The sequence below is a fragment of the Lissotriton helveticus genome, chromosome 9 (genome assembly GCF_964261635.1).
Source record: "Lissotriton helveticus chromosome 9, aLisHel1.1, whole genome shotgun sequence".
NCBI classification, from domain to species: Eukaryota; Metazoa; Chordata; class Amphibia; order Caudata; family Salamandridae; genus Lissotriton; species Lissotriton helveticus.
In genome coordinates, this window is record NC_136070.1 from 627738634 (window position 1) to 627764323 (window position 25690).

Here is a 25690-nt window from a genome sequence, read left to right on the forward strand (position 1 = left end):
TTCTGTTGGGTCAGAGAGTTAGTGACATAAATGAATAAGTTGGCAGAGATCTATGGGGCAAGACTTCTAGTACATAGTATATTCAGTAGAGAAAACATAGTTTAAAGACAATGGTACAAAATCATAATTTACTGTAGTTATTCCTCATTAAGCTTCAGGTGCCTGGTTAGACCAAGAATGAGATTAGGCCTGGGGTACTACATCTCAAATCCCTACTCAGGTTTAATGAATGTCTGCATGGCCAGGAGGTGGTGGGGTAGATATCCGCACATGTATTTGTTTAATTTCGAGTAGTGGAAATAAATAAATGAAGAAACAATGTACAATAGATGGTTTGGCAGATTCCCACTACTGTACTTATACCATCCTCAAACCCAGCACAGCTTTGGTTTGCTTAACCCCTTCCATGCTCATGACGAGCTGAGCTCGTCATGAGTTGCGCCGCTCGCATGCTCATGACGAGCTCAGCTCGACATGTAACGCGGCTTTTGTAAAAAAGCCGCACAGCGCGAAAATCGCGGCCGCACGCATGCGGTTAATGGTCTGGTTATGCATAGTGCTTTAGTTTCCATTGACTTAATTCCAAGAGAGCTACTAGGGATGAGTCTAGGTGGGCTATGCCTTAAGGCATTCTTTGATTTTATAAAAGAGCAATACATTGCTTCTGGTGTGGTTATAGTAGAATCTTATTGCAAAGTATGTTTTTTATTCATGAAAACATACGTAGAAATAACCTTCCAATTTTCATTTTACTTGTCTTAACCGCGGCGGCAATTCCGCTGTGGTGCGGCGGTTTAATCAAGTGGGTGGGGCTGCGTAGGCCAACGAACGTGTGCAGCATTACAGAGGTAGTCCTTCTTGACAGCCGTTGGCCGACAGAACAAGAAATTGAAAAAATTTAAAAAAACATGAAATGTCCACGTGGTGGGATGGTACCACCCTGAAAAAATACATAGAAAATGAGAAAACTCCACGTGCGCTCAGGATCTTGATCTTTCCTACAATTGAGGATCTTGATAAAGATCAACTAGAAGATTGAGAGGGCAATCTTCAGAATGCCTCCTTCACTATGATGCGAATCCTAATTAAAAACGCTGAGAAAGAGGAGGAGCTTCGCGCGTTTCCAAGATGGACGTGTGAGCTAGGGGCTCCCGAGACCCTTTCTGCCTCCCGCGACTATCCTGATTTGGACGACGGGTGTTTTTTATTTATGCCCTGCTGATGTCCACACTCTTTTCGAAAATCGATTTGGCCGCCGGACACCGGACTTACTGCACTTTGAACTTTGAGGCCTACATCGTATGCCAACCGGGGGCTCGAGTCCCCAAGGTACCCAGGTGGCAATTGAACAACAACGGCTGTTACGCCACGCCCTCTGCCCTTGGGGTACTTTTGGTTTTGTTTTTGGTCGTTGTGGTCAGCGACCTGCAGCCGATCGGCGCACCGGCTCTGTAATTGCTGCCGATCTTCAGCCAGCGTTGGAACTCTGCCCTCTCGCCTTTACAAACTTGCAACGACGGAAATCATTCTGACCAGATCCTCAAGGTCCCGTTGGAGTTTGTTGCCCATCATGGCGGGCAGGGCGGTTGTCGAGAAGCGCACCACTAGAGGCCCGTCCCGAGGAGGGGTTGCCTAATCCCAGACTATTGATCGCTTTACTCGTCCTAAGGGCTCACCGGGCCGGTCGAGTGGGGCCCTCGAGGAAACTGGTGACGGTGCTCCTGACATTGAGGAGCCAACTTTGAAAGACGTTATGGGCGCCATCGGGAGTGTTCGAACCACCATGGGCCAGCAATATGAAACGTTGGCAGCTAAGATAGACACGGTGGCGATCGAGGTCAACCTCATCAGAGCGGATTTGGGGGAAACTAATGAACGGGTCAAGTCCCTTGATATCAAGACTGCGAGTCTGACCACGGATGTCTCGGATCTCCAGATCACGGTCCGCAATCTCCGGACGACCAATGACCTGTTTGCCCGACGGCTGGAAGATTTCGAGGGCCGGGCCAGACGCAACAACGTCCGCATCGTGGGTGTTCCGGAGGGCTCCGCTGGCTTGCCCGTAGACGTCCTGGTGGAGGACCTTGTGTTGAAACATCTGGCACCGAAGGGCCTTAGTAAGTTTTTCGCTGTGGAGCGGGCTCATCGAGTCCCTGGTGGGAAGCCGAAGTTGGGAGCCACTCCGTGGCCCATAATAGCCAGGATTTTTAATTTCCGGGACAGAGACGTTATCCTGCAAGCTTCACGCACGAATGGACCCACCAAATTCGAGAATGTATCGATCAGTTTTTACCCGGACTTTACACAGGCGGTGCAGAAACAACGAATGGGCTTTACGGGAGTGAAAAGGCGCCTTAGAGATATGGGACTGAAATATGCTATGCTTTTCCCGGCCCGCCTGAGGATCGAGCATGAAGATCGTGCGTTTTTCTTCGACCGTCCTGAGGTGGCCAGTGACTGGTTGGACACTTTGTCGACGCACCATGAGGGCCCGGAGAGCTCGAGGGGCGCTGAAGGCGACTTGGAAGACCAGGAGCAGTGAGTCTGCATCGGCGAGCCTGAATTCACAGCAGTGGCTCGGAGACTATGTTTTTTTATAGTGCGGATACCTGGGGGTGGGGGGGGACAGGGAATCTTCCTCCTCTGGGGACTTTTTCTCTCTTTTTGTAGGTTAGTTTAATGGGGCGACAGGCACACTGCAAGTTGGGGTGGCTTTCTGGTCTACCGCAGGGGTGCAGGGAGGGGGGTTTGTGTTTTGTGGGTTCACTCGGGGTGGTGGGTGGGTTCTTTCTTTCTTGTTTGTATCGAGGCTGCGCTTTGTTCCATATTTGTTGCTATGTGCCTGTTTCATGGTGGGGGGGGGCTGACTGTCTACTTCTGGGATGGGGGGTAGGGGGCTGAGGGTGTTGAGCTGGAACGTTAACGGTCTTGGGGACAGGATAAAGCGGGGGATAGTACTGCAGTACTTGAAACGATGCTCCCCTGATGTTGTTTTGCTCCAGGAGACGCACTTGGTGGGTAATACGTGTCAAGCACTGAATAGACGGGGTTACCGTTTGGTGGCCGACTCCGGCTTTACCACTGGATCGAGGGGGGTGGGCATCCTGGTTAGGAACACCCTCCCCCTGGAGATAGATAGCACGGTGTTGGATGACAGAGGCCGCTTTGCGGCTATTGTGGGGAGGCGGGAGGGAAAGTTGATCTCTAAACTGTCTGTATATGTTCCGCCTGGTCTGCAGTCTACTACATTCACCGATTTGGGTGGGGTGGTTCTGGGGTTGCCTGATGGTTTGTTGGTAGTGGGTGGCGATTTTAATTCCGTGGTTAGTGGAGAGAGTGACCGTAGCCCCCCCCAGGCACCTTCCCGCATCGCAGTTGTGGCTGGGAAATTTTTTGGATGCTTTTGGGTTGGCCGACTGTTGGAGACAACTGCACCCTGGCCGGCTCCAGTACACCTTCCACTCGGGGGCTCATGGGAGTCTCTCGAGACTCGATTATATCTTTGTACCGGTGATGCAGGTGGTCTCGGTACGTGAAATCAAGCATTTGGCTAGGGGGATCTCCGACCACTCCCCGCTTTGGCTCCACATCGATGTACAACTGGGGGCAGGGGGTCGGTTTGCCCCGATCAGTCCATGGCATTTTCAGAACCCCAAAATTAGATCAGAGGTGGTCAAGTGTATGGACTTCTACTTTGCTGAAAATGAGGGATCGGTGTCCTCCCCGGTCTCCCTGTGGGAGGCCTATAAAACTGTGATTCGGGGTCAGACTCTGTCTTTGATTGCTGGTGAGAGGAGGCGTAAAAATGAGGAGGTGGTGAGCTTGGAAACTGAAATTGCTGAGTTGGAGGAACAGTTGGAGTCTGAGGTTACACCCGAGCGACTGCACTTTTTGGCTCTTAAGCAATCTGCATACAGGGCTTTGGTGACTGACGCGGCTGAGGCGATGAACCGTGTGCAACAGGGACGTCTGTATGATGTGGGTGATAAAGCGGGAAAGTTGATTGCTTGGCTGGACAAACGAGATAGACTAAATCGTGTGGTGCCTGTTGTTGAGAAAGTTGACGGAACGCGAGTGGTGGACCCGATTGAGATAGTCGAGGTGTTTGCCCAGCACTTTCGGGTTGAATACGCGCCGGTCTCGAATATGCCAGAAGAGGACTCGCACTTGTTGCTTCGTGATCTGGTGTTGCCTAGTCTCTCAGAGTCGGACAGGGTGCTTATGGAGGCGGACTTTTCCACTGACGAGGTTGCGCTTGCTATACGATCCCTTCGCTCGGGGAAGGCCTCTGGTCCGAACGGTATACCAGTTGAATTATACAAGCTATGCCCGGACAAAATGGCGCCGTATCTTCTTCGGATGTTTGCGGCATCGTGAGACTTCAGGTCCCTTCCCAGGGACCAGAGGCTGGCGTCCATTGTGGTTATCCATAAAGATGGCAAGCCCGTGAGCGCTGTTCATCGTATCGACCGATTTCGCTTTTGAATGCGGAACCCAAGATCTTGGCGAAGCTTTTGGCAAACCGATTGGTCACGGTGATTAGCGATTTGATACACCTGGACCAGTCTGGTTTTATCCCCCATCGCAATACAGCGCTCAATCTCCGCTGTCTTCACGGTGTCCTTGCGAGGGCGGGGTCTCTCAACGAACCGGCCATCTTGGTTTCCCTTGATGCCTCGATGGCCTTTGATACGGTTGAGTGGCCATATTTGTGGGCTGCTCTTGCTAAATTTGGTTTTGGCCCAAAGTTCATTGCGTGGGTCAAGCTCCTGTATGAGCAGCCGATGGCTCAGGTTGTGGTTAACGGCAGGGCCTCGGAGCCCTTTGTTCTAGGTCGAGGCACGAGGCATGGGTGTCCTTTGTCGCCGCTTCTATTTGCGCTTGCGCTTGAACCCCTTGCCGTGTGGCTCCGCTGGGAGCCCTCACTTAAGGGTATTCGTTGGTCCCCTGACTTCGAAGATCGCATATCATTATATGCCGACGACATATTATTGTACCTGACCTCCTCCCGTAAATCACTAGGAGTTCTCTTCGATGTTTTGAGTTCCTTCTGACGTAATTCCGGCTTGGTCATCAATTGGGCCAAGTCTTGTATTTTCCCGTTGACTGGAGACTCACCTTCTCTGCCCCGCACCTGCCCGATCCCGGTTTCTAGAGGTGGCTTTAAGTATTTAGGGATCTATATTTCATTGGACCCAGTGGTGCGCTATGAGCGGAATTTGTTACCTCCGCTTGCCCGGCTCCGGTCGGACGTTGCGGCATGGTGTAGTTTACCCTTGTCCCCTTTGGGAAGGGCAGCCCTGTTTAAGATGATGTCTCTTCCCCGTTTTCTGTATGCCGTCCAAAACACACTCGATCTGGTGCCGGTCAGTTATTTTCGAGAAATCGAGGGCCTCCAGAGGAAACTAGTGTGGGCCGGACGGCCCCGCATTGCGCTGGCGAAGTTGACGTTGCCCTGGTATGACGGTGGTATAGCACTGCCTGACGTTAAAAGATACTACTGGGCATCTCAGCTGAGCGCGGTTAACCATGCCATGTACGGTCCAGTTCCGAATCCTGCATTTGAGATGGATCGGTGGCTGCTGCCCGGGGGCGATTATAATAGGGCGCTCTATTCTAGAGGCGCCAGAAAGAACTTGACGGGTCCCACTGGTGTGGCGGTGCGAGTGTGGGGCAGTGCGACCACGGCTATGGGGTGGGCGGATAGGCTGACTAGGGCGACCCCTTTGTTTGCCGCGGAGAGACTGGGTGAGCTGTGGACGTCGAAGGGTTTCGATAGATGGGACCTCATTGGTATTAGTAAAGTGGGCGACCTCTGGGTTAAAAATAGAGTTAAGACCTTTGCTGAATTGAAACAGGAATATAATTTGAATGATACGGAATATTTTCGCTATCTTCAGGTCCGTCATGCCATTGAATCGGTTTTTCCAGCCGGATCTATTATCCCGGAGTGTTCTCCCTTGGAGGACAGGGTGCTGGACGGACATGTTCCGGACAGCACTATCTCTCTTATCTATAAAAAACTCATCAATGATCATTCGGACCTGCTTGTTCAGCTTCGTAGTGCCTGGACTAACGATGGGCTGGAGTTGGATGATGAGGACTGGCAGGCTGCGATATCCTCTCCTAAAGAGGTCACGATTCCGGCGGGTCTGCGACTCGTTCAGCTGAAGATTCTGCACCGGGTCTATGTCACGGGTCCACGACTGATGCATATGGGTTTTTCTGCCGATGGGCTGTGCAGGCGCGGCTGTGGTGTGCTTGCTACCTTCCTCCACATCATATGGGAATGTCCGGAAGTGGTGTCTTTTTGGACTAGAGTGCATGCGGTGATGGGTGAGGTGACGGGTGTTGAGTTGTTGCCTGAGGCCAGGCGTTGTTTGTTGAACATCTGGGAGCCGAATGACTGCACTGTTGCTCAGACTCACTGGGTCACGCTGGGAAACATGGTTGCGAAAAGGGACATCGCTCAATTGTGGGGATCTCAGAGAGCACCATCAGTTCACAAATGGGAGGAAAACATGGACTGGTGCATGTTAAGAGAAAAAATTGTATATGTCTCCCGTGGCAGGCCAAAGAAATGGGGTAGGATATGGGACCAGTGGAATTCATACGGAGGGGAGATATGTGATCCACCCCTTACTGAACCTCCCGACACTCCTTGTTCTCCTGGACTGTCCGTTTCGGTTTCCTAATGTATCGTGTTCTATGATATGTTTCTTGCTCTGTGTCCCCCCCCCCCCTTCTCCCGGTATCTCTCCTGCTTTTTAACACTGTTTTTTGTTCGCCTCTCCCCGTGTCACATGGAACAGACACTACATCCCAGGGTACAGCCTCGACTCTTTTCTTTTCTTGGGTACGTTTTACTGTTTAATTGTTTAAAAATGTGAAACCTTTTAAATATCCTTTCATTGTGGACTTTGAGTAATGTCGTGCATTATCGCTGCCGGACCTTCGGTTGTCGGCTGATGAGCTGTGTCTTACTGCGTTACTGTTACTTTATGCGACTGGCCGGCCCTGGCGGTTGTAGGCTTGTACTTATATTTCTTTCTTGCGAATAAAGGTTTTAAAAAAAAAAAAAACGCTGAGAAAAAGGGGGCGAAATTACAGCATGAGATTGAGGAACTTGAAAAGGAAATAGCCTTGTCAGAACTTAAGGACACTGTTAAAAAGAATTATGCCACTCTAGATGGGATCTTCGAAAGTCATCAGATTTACCTTAGGGACAAAAAAGTTAAAAAGATCAAAAGAGACGACAAAGATTATAAAGATGGGAGAGTTTATACTTTCTCTCATAAATACGACAATGTCAAGGTCCCAGGGGAAGGGAAGAGACCTAGGGAAGATACACTAGAGCTGAGCTCAGCCAGTAGCATAACCTCAATCTCTTCTGCTGCAAGCTCCATCACTGCAGTTGAGTCCACTGTAACAAGGGAGTCTGAAAACAGACCGAACTATTTTTTATTAGAGATGGAAAGATTAAGACTAGGGGCCAAGCCCATACCCAAAGAACATCAAAAACCAGAAAGGTGGGGGGGAGGAGATGGCAGGAATACAAACAGAAACAAAAAAACAAATCCAGAACCAGTGGGAAAAATGACCTGATCCAAGAAAACAGGGAACTAACTAATGATAATTGTGCAGCTACAGTTGGGATGGAAACGCCTATGATTGTGAACCTATCAAAAAGAATTGTAACAAGTGATGAAATGTCTGTAGTAAAGGACTGGGATATTGCCCGAACCAACTGGGTGGTGATGTTGACTTGTTTGTTGATCTTATGAAATTTACAAGAGTGTTAATATTGAAGGATCATTTCCAACGTAATCCATCTATTTGTGCAAAACCAGTAAATGTAAATACCTGTACTACACAAACTGTGAATGAAAAAAATGCAATACAAGCAATGATATCTGTAGAATTGGAAACATCTGTTGAAATTGAGTCAATCAGAAGTGAATTGGATATTGTGGAGAATGTGTTGATGGAAAGTGGATTAAAACCTAAGTCCAAATGTATCCCTGTTGGCACACATCTCAACATAGATATATTAAGGGATAAGGTTACTCAGGGATTCTACAAACTATTAGAGCATCCAACATGCCCAAACCGACATGATCACAATCTCACCATCAATGAGGCCATAGCACTAAAAAATCTTCAAACTGATCCCACCATTGTCATCCGTGAGGCCGACAAGGGTGGGAACGTAGTAATAATGGAAAAGAAAAGCTACATGGGGGAAATAGACAGACAACTATCTGATACATCATGCTATACCAGACTATCGGGTAACCCCATTGAGGCCCTTAGTACTCACATCAATATGAGACTTGTAGAATGGTGGGAGGTTGGCCTCTTGAGTGATGAAGAATGCAGATACCTCACAGTTTGGTTGAAGGCGTTACACAATTTTATCGAGGCAGGAGAACAGCAGATCACTTGTTACATAATGAGATTCTATTGGAAATGACTGACATCATTCTATCAAAAAATTTCTTCCTCCATGACTCGAGTTGGTTCCATCAGATACAGGGGATGGCGATGGGCTCCAGGTTTGCTCCCGCTTACGCCGGACTATTCATGGGCTGGTTTGAGCGGGAGCATGCCTGGGGACGTCACACAGCACAGTGGATGCAGCAGATCATATTCTGGGGCAAGTACATCGATGACGTGATTATGATCTGGGATGGACCTGCCCCAGACCTCATGTCCTACTTTGCCTATCTGAATGATAATCCATTCACTGTCCGCTTTACGATTGATCATAATAAAAACTCAATCGATTTTCTGGACGTTACCTTCTTCATTCAGAACGACTGCATACATAGTCGTACCCATCGTAAAACCGCTGCCTGCAACATCATACTACACTATGAAAGTTCTCACCCCCATTATGTCATTGACAACATCCCCTATGGGGAAATGATCCGTATGAGACGGAATTGTAGTACAGATGAAACCTTTCTTCAAAACTTGAAGCAAACCGAAGAGCGTTTCTTAAATAGGGGATATCCGGAATGCCTTCTACAGAAGGCACATGGTTATGAAAATACCCAGAAAAACGACCCTAGCAAGCCACAAAGACAAGGGCTCCCTAAATAATCCTATTGCCTTTAATACCCAGTTTAATGATCACAGCAGCAGGGTTTTTAATGTCTTGAGAAAGCACTGGCACCTCCTATCAGACATACCCAACTTACACGGCATTTTAACGACACGACTGAAAGTAACATACCGAAGGGGCAAAAACTTAAGAAACATACTATGTCCCAGTTACGTCATGTCCCCTAAAGAATCAAATTGGTTAACCCACACAGTCAAAGGCTTCTACACATGCAAAGATTGCAATGTGTGTGAGTTGGGAAGGAACAAGACGAAGGAGTTTTGCTTTAATACCAGTAAGAAATACACCATAGAACACCTTATCAACTGCAACACAAAGTATGTCACATACATTTTGGGCTGCTCATGTGATAAAATCTACGTGGGCAGCCCCAAAAGAGCTCTAAAGATTCGTATATAGGAGCATGTTCGAGCAAGACGCAACGGTGATCATAGATATCCACTCACATATCACATGCAGGAAAACCGTACAGCAGAAGAGAACCTCTGGTTCATTGGAATCGACCATGAGCCAGTGCGCCAAAGGGGTGGTATTAGGGAACTGGCCCTAAGAAAAAAGGAGGCAGGATGGATATGCAGACTACGGTGTATGGAATTAGGTCATAACAGTGAGGATGAATTACATTATTTTTTGGATTAAACGACCAAAAACGATGATAAATGTCCAATACTATGAGGTACGACTAATCTACGGTGGTAGTCCTCCTCCATGTACAATCTAACTAAATATGGGGAGAGCCATACACACAGTAGAAAATGAGCTTTAAAAGGACCTGGGTTTATGTGTGACTAAATCATCCTAATCAACAATGGGCATGATTCTAGTTAACTGGCTAGAGTTATTAGACACCTCGGTTTCTCCTCGTTTGATCTTTGTTTATGTTTCACCTTGCGCGTATATGGAAAAATGTAAACTATCAATGATTAATATGAGATCATGATTGTGCCATCTAACATCCTTCATGTACTGTTAAATTTAATATCGTTTCTCGTCTTAATGGACTGGATGGATACATTTTCCCCATTTCCATGTTGTGCTACTGCTGTATCTTGTTTGTACATGCTTGTGCAAATTGTTCTTCCTTGTTTTTTCTAACCCTGTACACTTTTTTTCCTTATTGAACCCTTTCTCTTTTATGTGAATCTTATATGGTCATCTCCAACTTGTTACTTCAAAACTACACCATGATGATCATATATTTAAACTCTTATCCCTGATTTCAACTATAAGTTCTCAAATTTGTTTTGGCCCTCTTACATTCTACCTGCTCTGTACGTCTCATTCTTTGGGCATTGCCGCTTACTTTACCATTTACACACTCATGTTGCCTTACATGATTTTCGCCATCTTCTTATAGATGTCCTCTATTCTAGAACACTCTTTATTGATTACGCCTCATGCATTTTCGTGGTCATCTCAAGCATTTTCCAACACATCTTGTTTACTTGGGATTGAGCTTGATTGCATCTCTATAACATATCTTGCCATGGACATCGTATACTTAGGTACTGATACACATTTTACCATTCACACGTCCAGGCTGTTCTATATGATTCTCGCTCTTTCTAATATAGAGAGCCTTAGATTCAGAATTTTCATATTCACCTTACCCAAATGCATCTTCGGGTTCATTTTGAGCTCCCCTTGGGATATCTCACTTATCAGAGATTCATGTAGATTGCAGCACATTTTTGAAAATTTGGTCACTGGCACCTTAGGGAGCCCACTGTGTTAATATTGGTTATTTTACCCGTCAAAGATGGCCGCCTGCCGCGCTAACTGTGGTACATGTTCTTACAACATTTTCGATTCTTATTATTGCTCCTTTCTTACTGGATTCATCTTTATTCTATTTTTTTTTAAATCTTAACTTTACTTTCCGTTCCCTAGGTACATGATTATGTTTGCTTATATCGACTGACCATTATTACCAAGCGACATATTTTTTATGGTTTTGAAGAAATCTTTCACTTATTCCGTCTATGTTCAAGCCCTCTCCTGAACATACTCCCTGATCGGGATTATTCATTCCAATTTTTGTAACCGTGACCACTTTGAGGGAGAGTATCAGGTTGTACTTGGTAGATTTATCTACCTAAGATGGCCGCCATTCTTGCATACTCTATTATAATTCCCAACACGATGCGCCGTCTTTCCAGATTATGACCCTTGTCCGATTTTTGACTAATTTTGGTAATCCTTGTTAGGGTGGGTTATTAAGAACATGGATACTTTCTTTGATTTACATTAAGCTGACTAGCATTACACAGTCATCAACCTGTTTTTGCGGTACGACTTTACTTTGACCATTATTGGTAATCCTTGTTAGGGCGGGGTATTAAGAACTTGGACTTTCTCTTTGTTTTGTAGTAAGCTGACTAGCATTACACATTTATCATATTGGTTTTGCGGCATGTCTTTGAATTGCCGATTTCGGCAAGGGCTACCTTTTAAATATGGCCGCCAGCATCCTCAATGAGGTCACATGACCTGACGTGAAGCAGCCATATGCTAAAGACTTCACAGGTGTTTGGCATGTTAGTAATAGGGCGGGCTATATAAAGCTAACAATTCGAACCAAATCTCATTCCTTGCGGAAGTACACATCGCGCTCGCTGCAGGACGGACCTCTTGTTATCTAGGATCTGGCATATTAAACCACGGTAAGACTATAGGGTGGGGTACCCCTCCTTTTTTGGACCTTGGTGGCAATAAGGGCGCCCAGTTACTAACTTCTCAGTGTTAAGCTTTACTCTTTATACTGATATGTTCTTCATTTGTTTACAAATTGTGATTTGTTGTTTGATGGGGTGACCTTTAAACCATAAAAAAGTCCACCTAATTAACCATTGGCGTCATCCTAGGTAAGGGAAGGGAAGGTTCTCATTAAAATAGAGGGGATATGTGGGTCAAGATACCCATATCTTGGGTCCTCTTTAATCAATAATAGTGCAATAATTGATGGATGCTCTCACTTTGGGCAGTCTTGGGAAACATATGTTATGTAGTATTTTGCAGTATAAGGCGACATTCTTCCTGCTACGTTTTAACCCTTACAGAGGTGAAATTTACTCATATTGCCCATGTTTTCATTATGGCCTCTCGGATGTTTCATATATTTAGCCCAGACATTGATTCCAGGGGGTACCATTATCCCATTGTTTATCTTATTGACATTCTTATAGATCTGGGCCTTGTCCACACTTCTCACCATTCGACAACGGTGTCTTCATGCGTTGGGACCATACTTGCAATATGGATGTTATTTAGGTAAGAAGAATGTTGCTTTCCTATTATACGAAGCCTCTCATCCGTTTATATTATATTATATATTTTATAATCATTGTTATACCATCTAATAGCAGGACCCTTATACACCTCAAATCCGCTGATTATTCAACTTTTTGTTCTCACCCTCTATGGCCCCCTTCACACTCACTAGTGTGTTTCTTAATATGCTTACTAGGATTGAGTTATCAAGCTTGCCTTGGTAGGTCTGTGGCCAGGTTTAACTTTAATTAATATGCGCTTCTTAATTTTAAGTTGTTGTGTTTCGCTGGTTGTTGCTGAGATTATTTCCTATCAGGGGGACATTAACTATGGCTCCCTTTCTTTTCTGTCTTTCTCACAGATCTATTTCCCTATATAGACGTACCGGCTTGCACACTCAAATATTGGCAACATTTTAATCATTTTTTATGGATACCCTTTCTCTACGTTATTATTGGATCTCCTGTTCCTAGTAAGTTCTGGTTTCCGATCTAAGATGACAATAGACGATCTATGACCCCTGCTGTTTTACCATGGACAGGTTGATTCATTTGTGATATCTCACACTTTCAGACCCGACAAGACGATCCATTCCATCGAGAATTATGCCACCTTTTCAGATTGCTTCCTTTACCACACCGCTCCCTGAAGATGCTTTGACCTGTGATAAGGTATATTTCAGCCTTAACTCATCTGTTCTTTTCGTCCCCTCTCTCCTTCCTTATCTCCGCTGAAGGTCCTATACTAAACATTTGGTAAGGCCTTGTAGCCACTTGTTGGACCAAACAACATAACAGATACCTTAAGCACCACTGATGCATTGTAATATGAATAATACATTACAAGCAATGATTTGCCTTGAACTTTTGTTGGCTCTCACTTTTCCATTTCCTCCTGTTTCTCTCCCTCTCATGTTCTCTCTGTAATAAATCCTTCAAGTAACAATGCTGTTTTGAATTACGAAAAATTCTAGCAATTTATTAGTCGTTGACCCAATACTAAAACCATTGGATATGAAGAGATGTTTTGCATTTTCTCTTTGTTGTAGCAGTCTGTCTGTTTAAGCTTGCTCTATTTCTTTATAATTCAAAATGGATTGCTCTCTTCCAGCAGTCTGTCTGTTTAAGTTTGTTCTAGTTCTTTATGATTTAAAAAATGGATTTGTTCTAGTCAGACATGGGCAACATTACGTTAAGTATGTTAAACTTGTTAAACAATAGAACATATTGCCTATTCTGACTAGGCCGCTTTTATGTAACTGTATATATATACCAACACTTTTATAAATGTTTTACATATGTTTTATACAAGTTGTTTATATGTTTTTGTCTGAACAGCCCTGAAGAAGTCCCTGCTAGGGACGAAACGTGTCGGCTGTAGGGTGTCTCAATGTTCCACTATGAAATAAAAGAAAGCAAACTGAAGAACTCTGATCTTCTTTTGATTCATTCCTGTTGTAGACTAAATCTCAACTTGTTTAACGTTAGATTTCTGTGGTGCATCTGTGCTGTTATTTTTTAGAAGCAGCGAAGGGGTTAAACACATCAGTTTTCCTCAATAGTTGGGAAGATGTTTTTTCTAAACCCTATTAGTATCTTTTTCAAAGTAAGATATGGTTTGTGTTGTATATACTATTCCCACTCTAATCTGTGCAACAGAAGGGAAAGTGTTGGATTGCGGAGGGATACAATTTACTATTCCCACCCCAGTCAGTGAAAAGGGTTTGAGTCAGGAGGGGTAATAATTTACTATTCCCATTCCAATTGGTTCAACAGTAGGGAAAGTGTTGGATTGTAGAGGGGTAAAATGTACACTTCCCACTCCTGTCTGTGCAACAGTTGAGAAAGGGTTGGACTCTGAAGGGGTCAAATGTATTATTCCAACTCCAGTCTATGCAGCAGTAAAGAAAGCATTGTTTTGAAGAGAGATAAAAATGTCAATCTCCACTCCAGTCTTGTTGGACCAAACAACATAACTGATACCTTAAGCACCACTGATGCATTGTAATATGAATAATACATTACAAGCAATGATTTGCCTTGAACTTTTGTTGGCTCTCACTTTTCCATTTCCTCCTGTTTCTCCCCCTCTCATGTTCTCTCTGTAAAAAACCTTCAAGTAACAATGCTGTTTTGAATTACGAAAAATTCTAGCAATTTATTAGTCTTGGACCCAATACTAAAACCATTGGATATGAAGAGTTGTTTTGCATTTTCTCTTTGCTGTAGCAGTCTGTCTGTTTAAGCTTGCTCTATTTCTTTATAATTTAAAATGGATTGTTCTGTTCCAGTTTGTTCTAGTTCTGTATAATTAAAAAAATGGATTTGTTCTAGTCAGACATGGGCAACATTACGTTAAGTATGTTAAACTTGTTAAACACTAGAACATATTGTCTATTCTGACTAGGCCGCTTTTATGTCACTGTATATATATATATATATATATATATATATATATATACCAACACTTTTATAAATGGTTTACATATGTCTTATACATGTTGTTTATATGTTTTTGTCTGAACAGCCCTGAAGAAGTCCCTGCTAGGGACGAAACGCGTCGGCTGTATGGTGTCTCAATGTTCCACTATGAAATAAAAGAAACCAAACTGAAGAACTCTGATCTTCTTTTGATTCATTGCTATTATAGACTAAATCTCAACTTGTTTAACGTTAGATTTCTGTGGTGCATCTGTGCTGTTATTTTTTAGAAGCAGCGAAGGGGTTAAACACATCAGTTTTCCTCAATAGTTGGGAAGATGTTTGTTCTAAACCCTATTAGTATCTTTTTCAAAGTAAGATATTGTTTGTGTTGTATATACTATTCCCACTCTAGTCTGTGCAACAGAAGGGAAAGTGTTGGATTGGGGAGGGATACAATTTACAATTCCCACCCCAGTCAGTGAAAATGGTTAGACTCAGGAGGGGTAATAATTTACTATTCCCATTCCAATTGGTTCAACAGTAGGGAAAGTGTTGGATTGTAGAGGGGTAAAATGTACTCCGTTCCTATTATAATGAAACAAAAAATGTTGTCTACCATGAGATTTTAAAATAAATTGCCCTTGCCAAATGCACATATTACACACATTCTATTTCATACCCGGACAACGTCGGGACGGGCTGCTAGTTACAAATATATTTAAGTATCTTCCCATCCTTTACCCCTACAAACCCAACAACCCGCACCTAATATATCACTTACAAATATCGTAATCACACAATTTACATAATTCTTGATCAATTAAATAATTATTAATAATTAACATTCATTATTAAAAAGTTAAATTAATGTTCTTCACATCCTTTACCACTACCAAAACAACAACCCACATCAAAAATATAAAACAATAATTGAACTATTTACGTAATTTATATAATTAATGATCAATTTAATATTTAATAAATATTACAAAATGGTTGTCAGTCAGTCAGTCAAAAAATAACTTTATTTAACCATAAAGCATATAAAACATATTTCATATAAAAAACTTTTTCAGTTCATAAAAATTCTACTTAGTTCCTTTGTGGCACCGAGCCTTCAGTCTTTGCCCATTTTTATAAGTAAGCTTTCTACCGCTATCATACATTTTATCCCCCTACATATTAAAATGTTTGATGCGGCACCCATCCAACTTGTCGCCGCCTGTCTGCAGGTGCGGATATTTAAATCGTCAAAAACCCTTTTCAGCAGTTTCCTTTTTTCTGATTTGACAGATTCGCAGACACACAGCAGGTGGGTCAGAGTTTCAATGTGATAACCGCATAAACGACATGCCTTTGTTTGATGCTTATTTTTCCAGGTGGGCGCCAAGTCTAATGAACAATGATCTCCAAATCTGTATGCCATGAATCTCCTTTTTAAAGACAATCGGAAATGAGCTGCTAGATAGGGTTGTGGTCTTAGCCGTGTGTAAGAATGTATTATGACCCATGCGTGGCGGCGTCTTAGTAATCCCCTTTTATCCTCCACGAAGGATAATGCTTTTGCTTTGTTACTGCAAGCTTTTTTAAATGTGGACTTTTCCATCTTGCTGTTCCAAAGCCCGTTGATCTCTAATTCTTCCAGTGCTATCCGCAGTTGGTCCCCCCACGTATTTGGGGTTCTTTGCTCTAGTTGTTGTTTTATTTCCAACCAGCATAAGTTGTTCAAAGTTCCCGACTCTGCTGCTCTGAGTTTCCAGCATAGGTTTACCATGGTTGCCTTCCTTTGGAATTCCTGGTTCTGTAATCTGAATTCTAAGCGGATTTGTGCTGGCGAGGCGCCTTTAAAAAGATTGAATACTGATTTATAAACCTTGGTTTGTAATTTGTTTAAGATGTTACTTTCTTGGCCATGCCAGGTTTCCAGACCGTAGGACAGGGTTGGTAGCAATTGGGCTGCCATGATTTTTAAAAGATGCCCGTGTGAAGGGCTTTCCAGTTTCTTGGACAGTTGTTTTGTAGGCAAATATTAAGGATTGAGCTTTTGCTGTGATCTCCTTTTTCTGCTCAACCATTGACAGATTTCTTGCCATTCTGATGCCCAAGTATTTGTAAACTCTTGTTTCCTCTATCTGACAGTTCTTTGCATACCATTTGTAGTTTCCTTGTCTTGGGCCCGCTAATCTTACCACCTTGGTTTTGGAATTATTCAATTCTAAACCTTGGGCATCCAGGTAGTTTATCAGTTTGTTTATTGTCCTTTGCAGCCCTATCGGAGTTTGACTTACCAGGACAATATCATCTGCATACTGTAAGTATTGAACCGGCTCCTTTGCCAGATTCGGTGGGTGTCCATTTATTTGTTCTAAGTGACTGTGCAAATCTGCTAATTATAAATTAAATAAGCATGGCGAAAGGACGCAGCCCTGTTTTAGACCATATGTTATGTTTATTTTTGAAGAGACTCTTTGTACCCAAGTTTAACTGTGGCCCATGTTTCGCTGTATAGTGATTGTATTGCATTTATCAATGGCTGTGGCAATCCCCATGCTTTCAGTTTCTTCCACAAACGGTCCCGCGGCACTCTATCGAAAGCCGCTTTTAGGTCGATGTAGCAAGCCACTAATACTCCCTTTTTCCTTTCAGCTTTTTCCGTAAGAATTGTCAAGGCTGTTAGATTTGTGATGGTGCCCATTCCCCGTCTGAAGCCTGTTTGGAGTTTAGGGATGATGTTGTCTTCGTCTGTCCACTCTTGTAGATGTTACAAAATGCATGAAGCATAGAGTTTGGCCTCTACATCGATCAGGGCGATCAACCTGTAATTCCCAGGTTCTGTTCTGATGCCGCTCTTATAAATTGGGTGGAACAGGTTACTGCTCCAGGACTGTGGGATCTTGTTATCTTGGAAAACCTGGTAAAAATAGGTGTTAGATATTTTGCCCAAACGTCCAGATCTCGTTTGAACAGGGCATTAGGTAGCCCATTTGGGCCTGCTGCTCCTTCCGCTTTCAAATTTTTTATCAGTGTTTTTATGCGTTTAACGGTTGTCAGAGTTTGATCATCTGCTTCCCAGCTAAACTGGATTTTTCCACTTTCAATATTAGTACTAGTTGACTCGAGGTGAGATTCTTTTTCCTTTTCGTTCAGTGACCTTACTGCATCTGCCTTTTCTAATCCTAGTTTGGGGTTGTACAATTTGTCAATGTATTCTAACCAAGTGTTTTCACTTATTCCGATGTTATTTTGCTTTCCGTATCCTTTCATTAATTTATTGATTGTACCCCAAAATTCTTTACTGTTTGGAAATTTGCTTGCCCACAGCAGATCTTCCCATAACTTTTCTCTGTATTTCCTTTTTTCCGCTCTACATTGCACCTTATAGTCTTTTCTCATTTTTTGAATCTTTCCGCTGTCTATTTTTTTCCCCATTTTAATTGCTTGCGCTTTTTGTTTTACCTCTTTGGCAATATTTTTTTTTTTGTTTCTCAACTGTGTTGTGTACCATGGCTCTTTAATAGCCCCATGATTACCTTTGCTTATTGGTTTTGCCGGAAATTTATCCAGGAGTGCTTCACATAGATTTTCCCAATTACTTAATAGTTGTCCTTCTGACTCCTCAGCCTTCTCTATGTGTTCATTCACCATGTTCATTATCTCTTCCATGATGTCATGATGTTTCCTCTCCATTTAAGCTTCCGTAAGTTGCATATTTCAGGCCATGCGACTAATGATGCTACACACTCCTTTTGCTTGGTGTTTAAGTATAATACTGTCTCCTGAGGGAAATGATCGCTCTCTGGTCGTATTGAGATGCAGAAATTGTCTACCCGGGGCTTTACTAATGATTGTATAATCGATAATTTATTGTTTTTTTCCACTGGAAAAGGTGATACCGGCCGGTTGATCTCCCTCCATGTTTCCATTTAGGATGACCAGGCCTAGTTTTTTCAGCTCATTTCGTGTATTTTGATTTTTATTCTTCTTCTTATTCATCTTTCCTCCTATCAGATTATAATTAAAGTCCCCCGATATAATCATATTGTGATATTGGTGTGTGACTTGTAATGTTTTTATTAAGTTTATTAAGGTTGACAGTTTCTCTTCTTTTTTGTGCTTTGCAGGGTGGATATATATGTTGAGGATTATTAGCTTATCTCCCACTCCTTCTCCTTGTGCGGGGGGATTTTCTTCCACTTTTATTATTTGGATCCAGTTTTCTCCGGAATCAATTTCCTCCGTTTTCCAGTCATTTTCTATTGCAGTATATGTGGACAGACCCCCTCTTGGGTGCCCATACTTGGAGGTTTTTTCCGCCATTATGTGGAATTCTTCTTAACCTTCCAAGTGCTTTGGTGAAGTGCTCCAAGTTTCTTGTAGCAATATTACTTTAAAGTTACTTAAATATGTGAGGGTTTCTTGATCTTGTTGCATTTCTTTAAAACCATGAACATTCCAGGAGCAGATCATGGTCTTTTTCTCATTTTCATTTACAGCCTTATTGTTTTGTTCCCCCCTTACTGTGCTGTTATCTTCAGGATCGATATGAGTTCAAGGTGTGGGCTAGCCAGGACCAGTCGTGATTTCCCTCTGACTGGGTGGCTGTTTGCCTATCCGTAATAATTTGCTCGCCGGCTCCCCTGCATGTCTCTTGATTTGGTGACGTACTTCTGGCTCCTTTTAGTACCGTAGAAGAATTTCCCTTTGTTTTCAGAAACCCAGATGCCTCGTCATTTATTAGCGGGTATGGGTATTTAATTAACGGTGGATATGATATTATTATGCCCCAAGTTGCAAAGGTCTCTCTGGTGGAGAAGATCAGTTCCGTTGTCTCAATCGATGCCCATGTTGTTCTACTTACTTCTGAATCCATTTCTATGTTTGATTGGACAAATTCTAGTGCCAAGAGATCGGACGATGGAATTTCCCTTAATTTTGGAATTTCTCTCAATAATCTCAGTATGTTACCCCTTTTCAGTATGTCGTTTTTCCCCTTCGTTTGATATTCTGGCTTCAAGATTAGTTTACGGCCTGTTTCTGCTGGGTTTGATTTAGGTTCTTGATTTCCATTTTGTTCCCTTTTTTCCCTTGTCCTTTCCCCTGCCTTAGCGTTGATCGTGCGCTCGATGGAGGGCAGTCCTTTTGAGCTTGATTTCGGCGTTGTGTCTTCTTCTTCATTTTGACGTCTATTCTCCTCCTTTATTCTGAACGTTTTTACTGTCCTGGGGCCTTATTTATGAAGAACTTGCGCCACCGGTGCGTCACTTTTTCCCATGTTAAAAGAGACACACCGGCGGCGCAAGTCCTTCATAAATAAAGCCCCTGGTCTTTTCCATTTGTTTTTTCTCCGATAGTGTATTGCACGTCCTGCCTTTTTTATCCAGCGTAATTGATAGGTGGCAGTCTGTACTTGAGGATCTTTCTATGTACCGTCCTGGATTTTTTTCCCTTTTTGCCAAATTTGTTTCATCTTCATTGGTTATCCATTTGGTTATTGCCTCCTGGTGCTTGGTCTTTGAACCATCCTCGTTTTTTGCTTCAGGTACCACTTTCTGAGACGTGTCTTCTATTTCCTGTAGTCTTGTTGTTTGTTTGTTTTTATCCATTCTTATCACGTTTTCCGTCTCCTCCTCGTTGTTAGTTTTTGTTTTTAGTTTTTCGACTGCTTTCCACCCTTTTATTGCTTTTCTGTCAGCAGGTTCCGGTGCACACTGGTTGCTTTGCATGAATGTTTTGCCCTCCCTCAAATTGTCCAGTGTATTTATTTCTTCGATGTTTTGCTGTGTTGTTGAGTCATCGACTGCTTGCTCTTGTGCACTATTGTTAGCGTTTTGTGCAAAAATGACATAATTTTGTTTTTTTCCCTGCTTAGTTTTTAAGTTGGAGTTCTTCCTGGCTTTCCGTGCTCGTTTGCGTTGTCTTTTGGTTTGATTTTCTGGTACTCTTGGGGCGGCAGATGTAGTGTTTTCGCCATGCCTATTGCCCTTCTCCTTTGTTATATTTGCCTCACCTTCCGTGGAGTTTTCTGCAGATTCCATGCTTTGCCTCATACTTCTTTGTTTTTCGATCATTATAATTCTACCTATGTTATCTAAGCGCGGTGATTCTTCTGTTTGTTTTCTTACTTTTGCTGCACATAGGATCTCCGTCAAAATTTCTGGTAGACATGCCAGTTTATCTATTATTTTGCCGCACCCGCAGCTTTGGTCCAGTATTTTGTTTTTGTTTTGTCTGTCTTTGTTTATTCCATTTGTTATTTGATCTGCAATTTTATCCAGCTTGTTATTGATTCCTGCAATGTGAGGTGCGATCAGGTTCATTAAGTCAACCTGGACATCCAATTTGTCCGATTGAAAATTTAATACAGTGATTGCTTGCTGTAGGCTTTTTAGTAACAAATCACTCCAAGTGGTTGTTCCTTTGTTTATTGGTTGTATTGAGATCCCTGATATGGAATCGAACCCGCTTACCGATGAAATGGTGATTGGTGACTGTGTTTTTTTGTCTCCTTGTGGCGAATCACTTCGCCCCGTGTTTACTTCTTTCCAAAGAATGGGGCTAGGGGTGTGTCTGATGGGGGTTGATACTGCTCCCCTTTCAACTCCCATTTCCTTTTTTTCCTGCTGATTTGTGACTCTGTGTTTTCCTGGGTTAATTGTCCCTGATTCCACCTCCTTTTGCGTTTTAAATTCAAGCATCTTTATGAGGTCTTCTTCCTCTGTTATTGAAAAGGATCTAGACCAGTTTGTCTCTCGGGTTTTTCCTTGTTGTATAACTTGATCTCCACCTTCACTTTGTTCCCTTAACATATACCTTTGTGCAGTTTTTTCTTCCTTACTTTTTTCATGAGTAACTGTATGTTGAGATGTTGGTTGAGATGTAGGTTTGGGTGCTGGGACATGTATTTGTGCTGTCGTTTTTAGGAGCCATTTTTTTAAAGCTGATTTCTCTTGAACCGGTCTTTCATCCTTTTCTTCTGGTGTTCTCCCTTCGTTTTGTTGACACTTTTTTGGTTGACTCGACATTGCTTCTCGGCTTTTGTCTCCGGCTATTTTTGGTGTTGTCAAGTGTATTGGTTTTATGGGAGTTTGTAGGTTGTGGACCTCTTCTGTGTTTGCATACATTGCCGCCATCGTGTCTTTTAAAAATTGGAATTTGTGCTTTGGGTTTTTCCCACCGAACTTAAATGGCTCTGTAGCTGTAGTAAGGATCAAACTCTTTTCTTGTGGGTTGGAATCCTCTGTTAGCTTGCTTTTATTTCCAGGTTTGTTAGCCGCTTTTAATTGTTCCCGTTTTGTCGCTCTTTTCTTAGTTTTATAAATGGGGGCTTGGCGAACTTTTCCTGAACGCACATCCCCTGTTCTCTACTCAGATTGGTGATACAGCTGATCCCGGTGGCTTATCCTGGCCCCTGTGTTGATTTTTTAGTGGCTTCCGCTGTTACGGCTGTCCCCCCCACTGCTGGGTGTGCTTGTCTCTCCAGTCAGGGATACTGAGGGCACTGCTTCGCCTCACCACGCCTCTCCTCCAGACTCTCGCCTCTCTCGCAACTTCCAGCGCCTCCTCCCAAGCCTGTCTGCTCCTTCTGCGTCCTACCGGGTGACTACTCCACCACCGTGTCACCTCCTCAGCTACCGACCCTTACGCTTGGTGTGGCGCAGGGTGCTGAGGGGGGGCTTGGGGCTCGACACAAGACACAGGATTGTGGCACCTGCCATCAGGGAGGGACTGCGTTGGTGTGTTGCAGTGTCTTGTAGTGTCTGGCAATGTGGTGACTTTCTCTGTCGTATCTAGTCACTTACAATCAGACCCGTCGAGGTATAAAGTGCCTACTTGGATCCCACTGTTGGGGCCTCAGGTCAAGTTCTCCAACAATTAGCACACGATTAATTTGACAGATTTAACAGTTTTTGTCTGGCAGTCCTCAGTAATTTTACTGTTGCCTGCGTTAAATGTTGGTGCTTGAATAGTGGCTAGTAGCTTAAATGCTTTATTTGCTTAGTGTTTAAGTAGTACATTAGCCCCCCGTAACTCTGCCGTGGTAGGTTTCCTGTAGGGCTGTTGCTCGCTGCTACAGCTGCTGCTGCCTTCGACTCGCCCTTTAGCTAGCCAAAGTCCGTGACCGGCCCTCGAGTCTGAAGTGCTGGCGGGGTATGGCTTCAGGGGCCTCGGGGGCTCAGGGGCTCAGGGGCTTGGGCTAAAGCTGACAGCCTGCCCCCCCCGACCCGCACCCGCTCCCGCTCCTGCTCCCTGCCCCCAGCACCCGTCAGCCGACTCACCGCTTCTTGCCGCCTCTCCTCTATCCTCTCTCCTTGCTGTGTGGTGCTGTGTGGTGCGGAGCGGAGCGGAGCGGGGCTGCGGTGGAGGTTTGCCTCGGGATGCCGGGAGCCTCGATAACACGGCAGCTCAGGCTGCCTGGAACCATGCCCGTGCCTGTGACCGTATTCCGTGTTCCTCCTGTACCCGCCTGACAGAGCTGCCTCTGCTTGCAGTTCGTGTTTTCCCCGTAGCTAGCAATTCTTCCAGGGTTAGCGGATCCCGTCGGAGCAGTGCCGGGACCCCCCTGCTGTGTGAAACTTAGCCTGGGGTCAACCAGGAACCTCGGCGGTCTCAGCGGTCTCGGAGTCCTCCTCGTGGTCAGTCGGTCGGTCTGCTAGTACAAAGCTGCGGACTGGAATGATACTCCACTCATGGTTGATTTATTATAATTAAATTACTTCCCACTCTATATGCATACAAACTCTACAACCCGCACCTAAAATCTAACATAATAAAAAAACTACACAATTAACATAATTATCAATTAGATTATTAATATTAATTGAAAATCTAGAAAATCTAGAAGCCCCACAACATGTTACAGCACTAAAAATAACAATAAACTATTAAATAATTCAATTAAAAACAGTAAAAATAATTATACAAACAATTCACAACACATTAAATTTAAATATATACTAAAATACGTAAAAATAACTAAAAAGCGATATTATTACCAACAATATTTTTGAAAACCATAAATAACAACATAGATATGTTTAACATCAATATGAAATTAAAAACAACATTCTTGTCAATTATATATTTGCATATGATATCGATATTTACAACTTAATATTTTTGCCTCTCAATATTTTATTATTTTATGTTTGAATACTGAGCATCGTATTCCAAAGTTGCAGCTGTTGTTGGAGTTTGTAAGTCCAAACATATTGATCCATTGTTGGACTTTTTCCATTGGACTGTTGTGGGCTATTTTAATCCATTTTGATGTCAGATAATATAAGTGGTATTTTGGTTGTGAAAAATAAGTCTAAAAAAGGCAAAACAGGGTTCATTGAGAGAACTGTATGAACCTTGATTAGTTGAATTTCTACTCCACTTCACTAGACCAAAATATGTTTCGTAATGCAGCTGCCTGATGCACAGGATGAAGGGATACAATAAAGGTAAGGCACACAGAAATTACCTAAAGGAGGTGTGGTGTCTCTTCATTTAACATCTGAGGAAAGGTAGGTGTGTTGAGTGTTTTTAGAGAAAAAAGAGTCTTGGTTGGCCATTTTGTAAGAAGATGGCTGCTATTCGAGGGGAGGATAAAAACATAAGCTAAGAGTTTGGGTCAAAGGCAAGTATGCATATGCTGAAATCAGAAGTACACATCATTCATGATACACCCCACTTAAACTCATCAAAATTGCTTAGACTTACCAATTCCCAAGCAATGACTGCGAGAATATGAACAAGCAAACCTCATGCCTTCCTGTAAGGAGCCAATTTGGGGCTATATACCTGAGCCCTTCTTCACTTCTCTCCAGAGTACACAGAAGCTGCCTCTAAAGCTCTCTATTCATGCAAGCTCCAGACACCCCCATAACCAACTACTTCAGAAACATCACATCGCTGCCATGTATTGGCATACACTGCAGAGAAATACGACTCATCTTTTAGAAAGAAGTACATAGAAGACAAGGTGATAAATAAATAATACCTGCAGAAAAAGGCATGAACGCATCTTTCATTTGGAAACAGCCATTTTCATCCAGAAAATTTGCAGGATCAAATTTTTCAGGGTTGTTGAACTGTGTTGGGTCAAAATGTACTGATGTCATCAAGGGAATGAAGACGGTGCCCTGAGAAACAGATGATAGAGCATCACAAAATGTTAAAGAAACATATGCCCAAAGCAGACAGTTTATAGCTGTAAAAATCAGGCTCTCTGTAATGATTTAGAAAATGAGTATATGGGCTGGACACTATGCGATTCTCGATCATTGTTCTTGCAGTCACTATTATCTATTTTGGGGACACGTGACTGGCCACATGATCACACTGCTTTCTTGCTCCTTGTACTTTGTGATGTAGATGAGTACATACCCTGCTTCAGAAAAATGTTTACCTTCTGAAAATATGGACACACATCATCAATTGGAGAGTACTTTAACTCAATGTAATGGATAAAATGAATGCGCTGCTGAACAGAAAGTGTAACCAATTGATAAGGTCCTCATTATGAGCCACAGGGAGTGGTATCTCCAAGGAATACCTCTGTCTGGTGACTGAGTGGTTCGTTCAATCAATTAATCAATAAATCAGGACACTTGTAGAGCGCACTACATACCTGTGAGGGTCTCAAGGCGCTGGGGGGGGTGCTGCTACTGATCGAAGAGCCAGGTCTTGAGTAGTCTTATGAAGGCCAGTAGGTCTTGGGTCTGCCGTAGGTTGGTGGGGAGGGTGCTGCTGTTTCTCCATTGTCTAGCAGGGTCCTGATGTCATCTGTGGCGGCGAGGAGGGCGGTTTCGGTGCTGCGGTTGCTGCGGAAACCGGACTGTGATGGGTCCAGAATGTTGTTGTCTTCGAGGTAGCGGGTCAGCTG

The 25690-nt window shown here is 43.4% G+C and overlaps 1 protein-coding gene across 1 annotated transcript in view; it reads right to left on the minus strand.

Moving 5' to 3' along the window:
* The window catches only part of LOC144781710 (cytochrome P450 2F3-like), a 741839-nt gene that overhangs the window by 73183 nt on the left and 642966 nt on the right, over nt 1-25690 (minus strand). The window contains exon 9 of the mRNA XM_078660685.1: nt 24806-24947. Coding sequence (XP_078516811.1) covers nt 24806-24947 — 142 coding nt within the window. The remainder of the gene's footprint in view (nt 1-24805; nt 24948-25690) is intronic.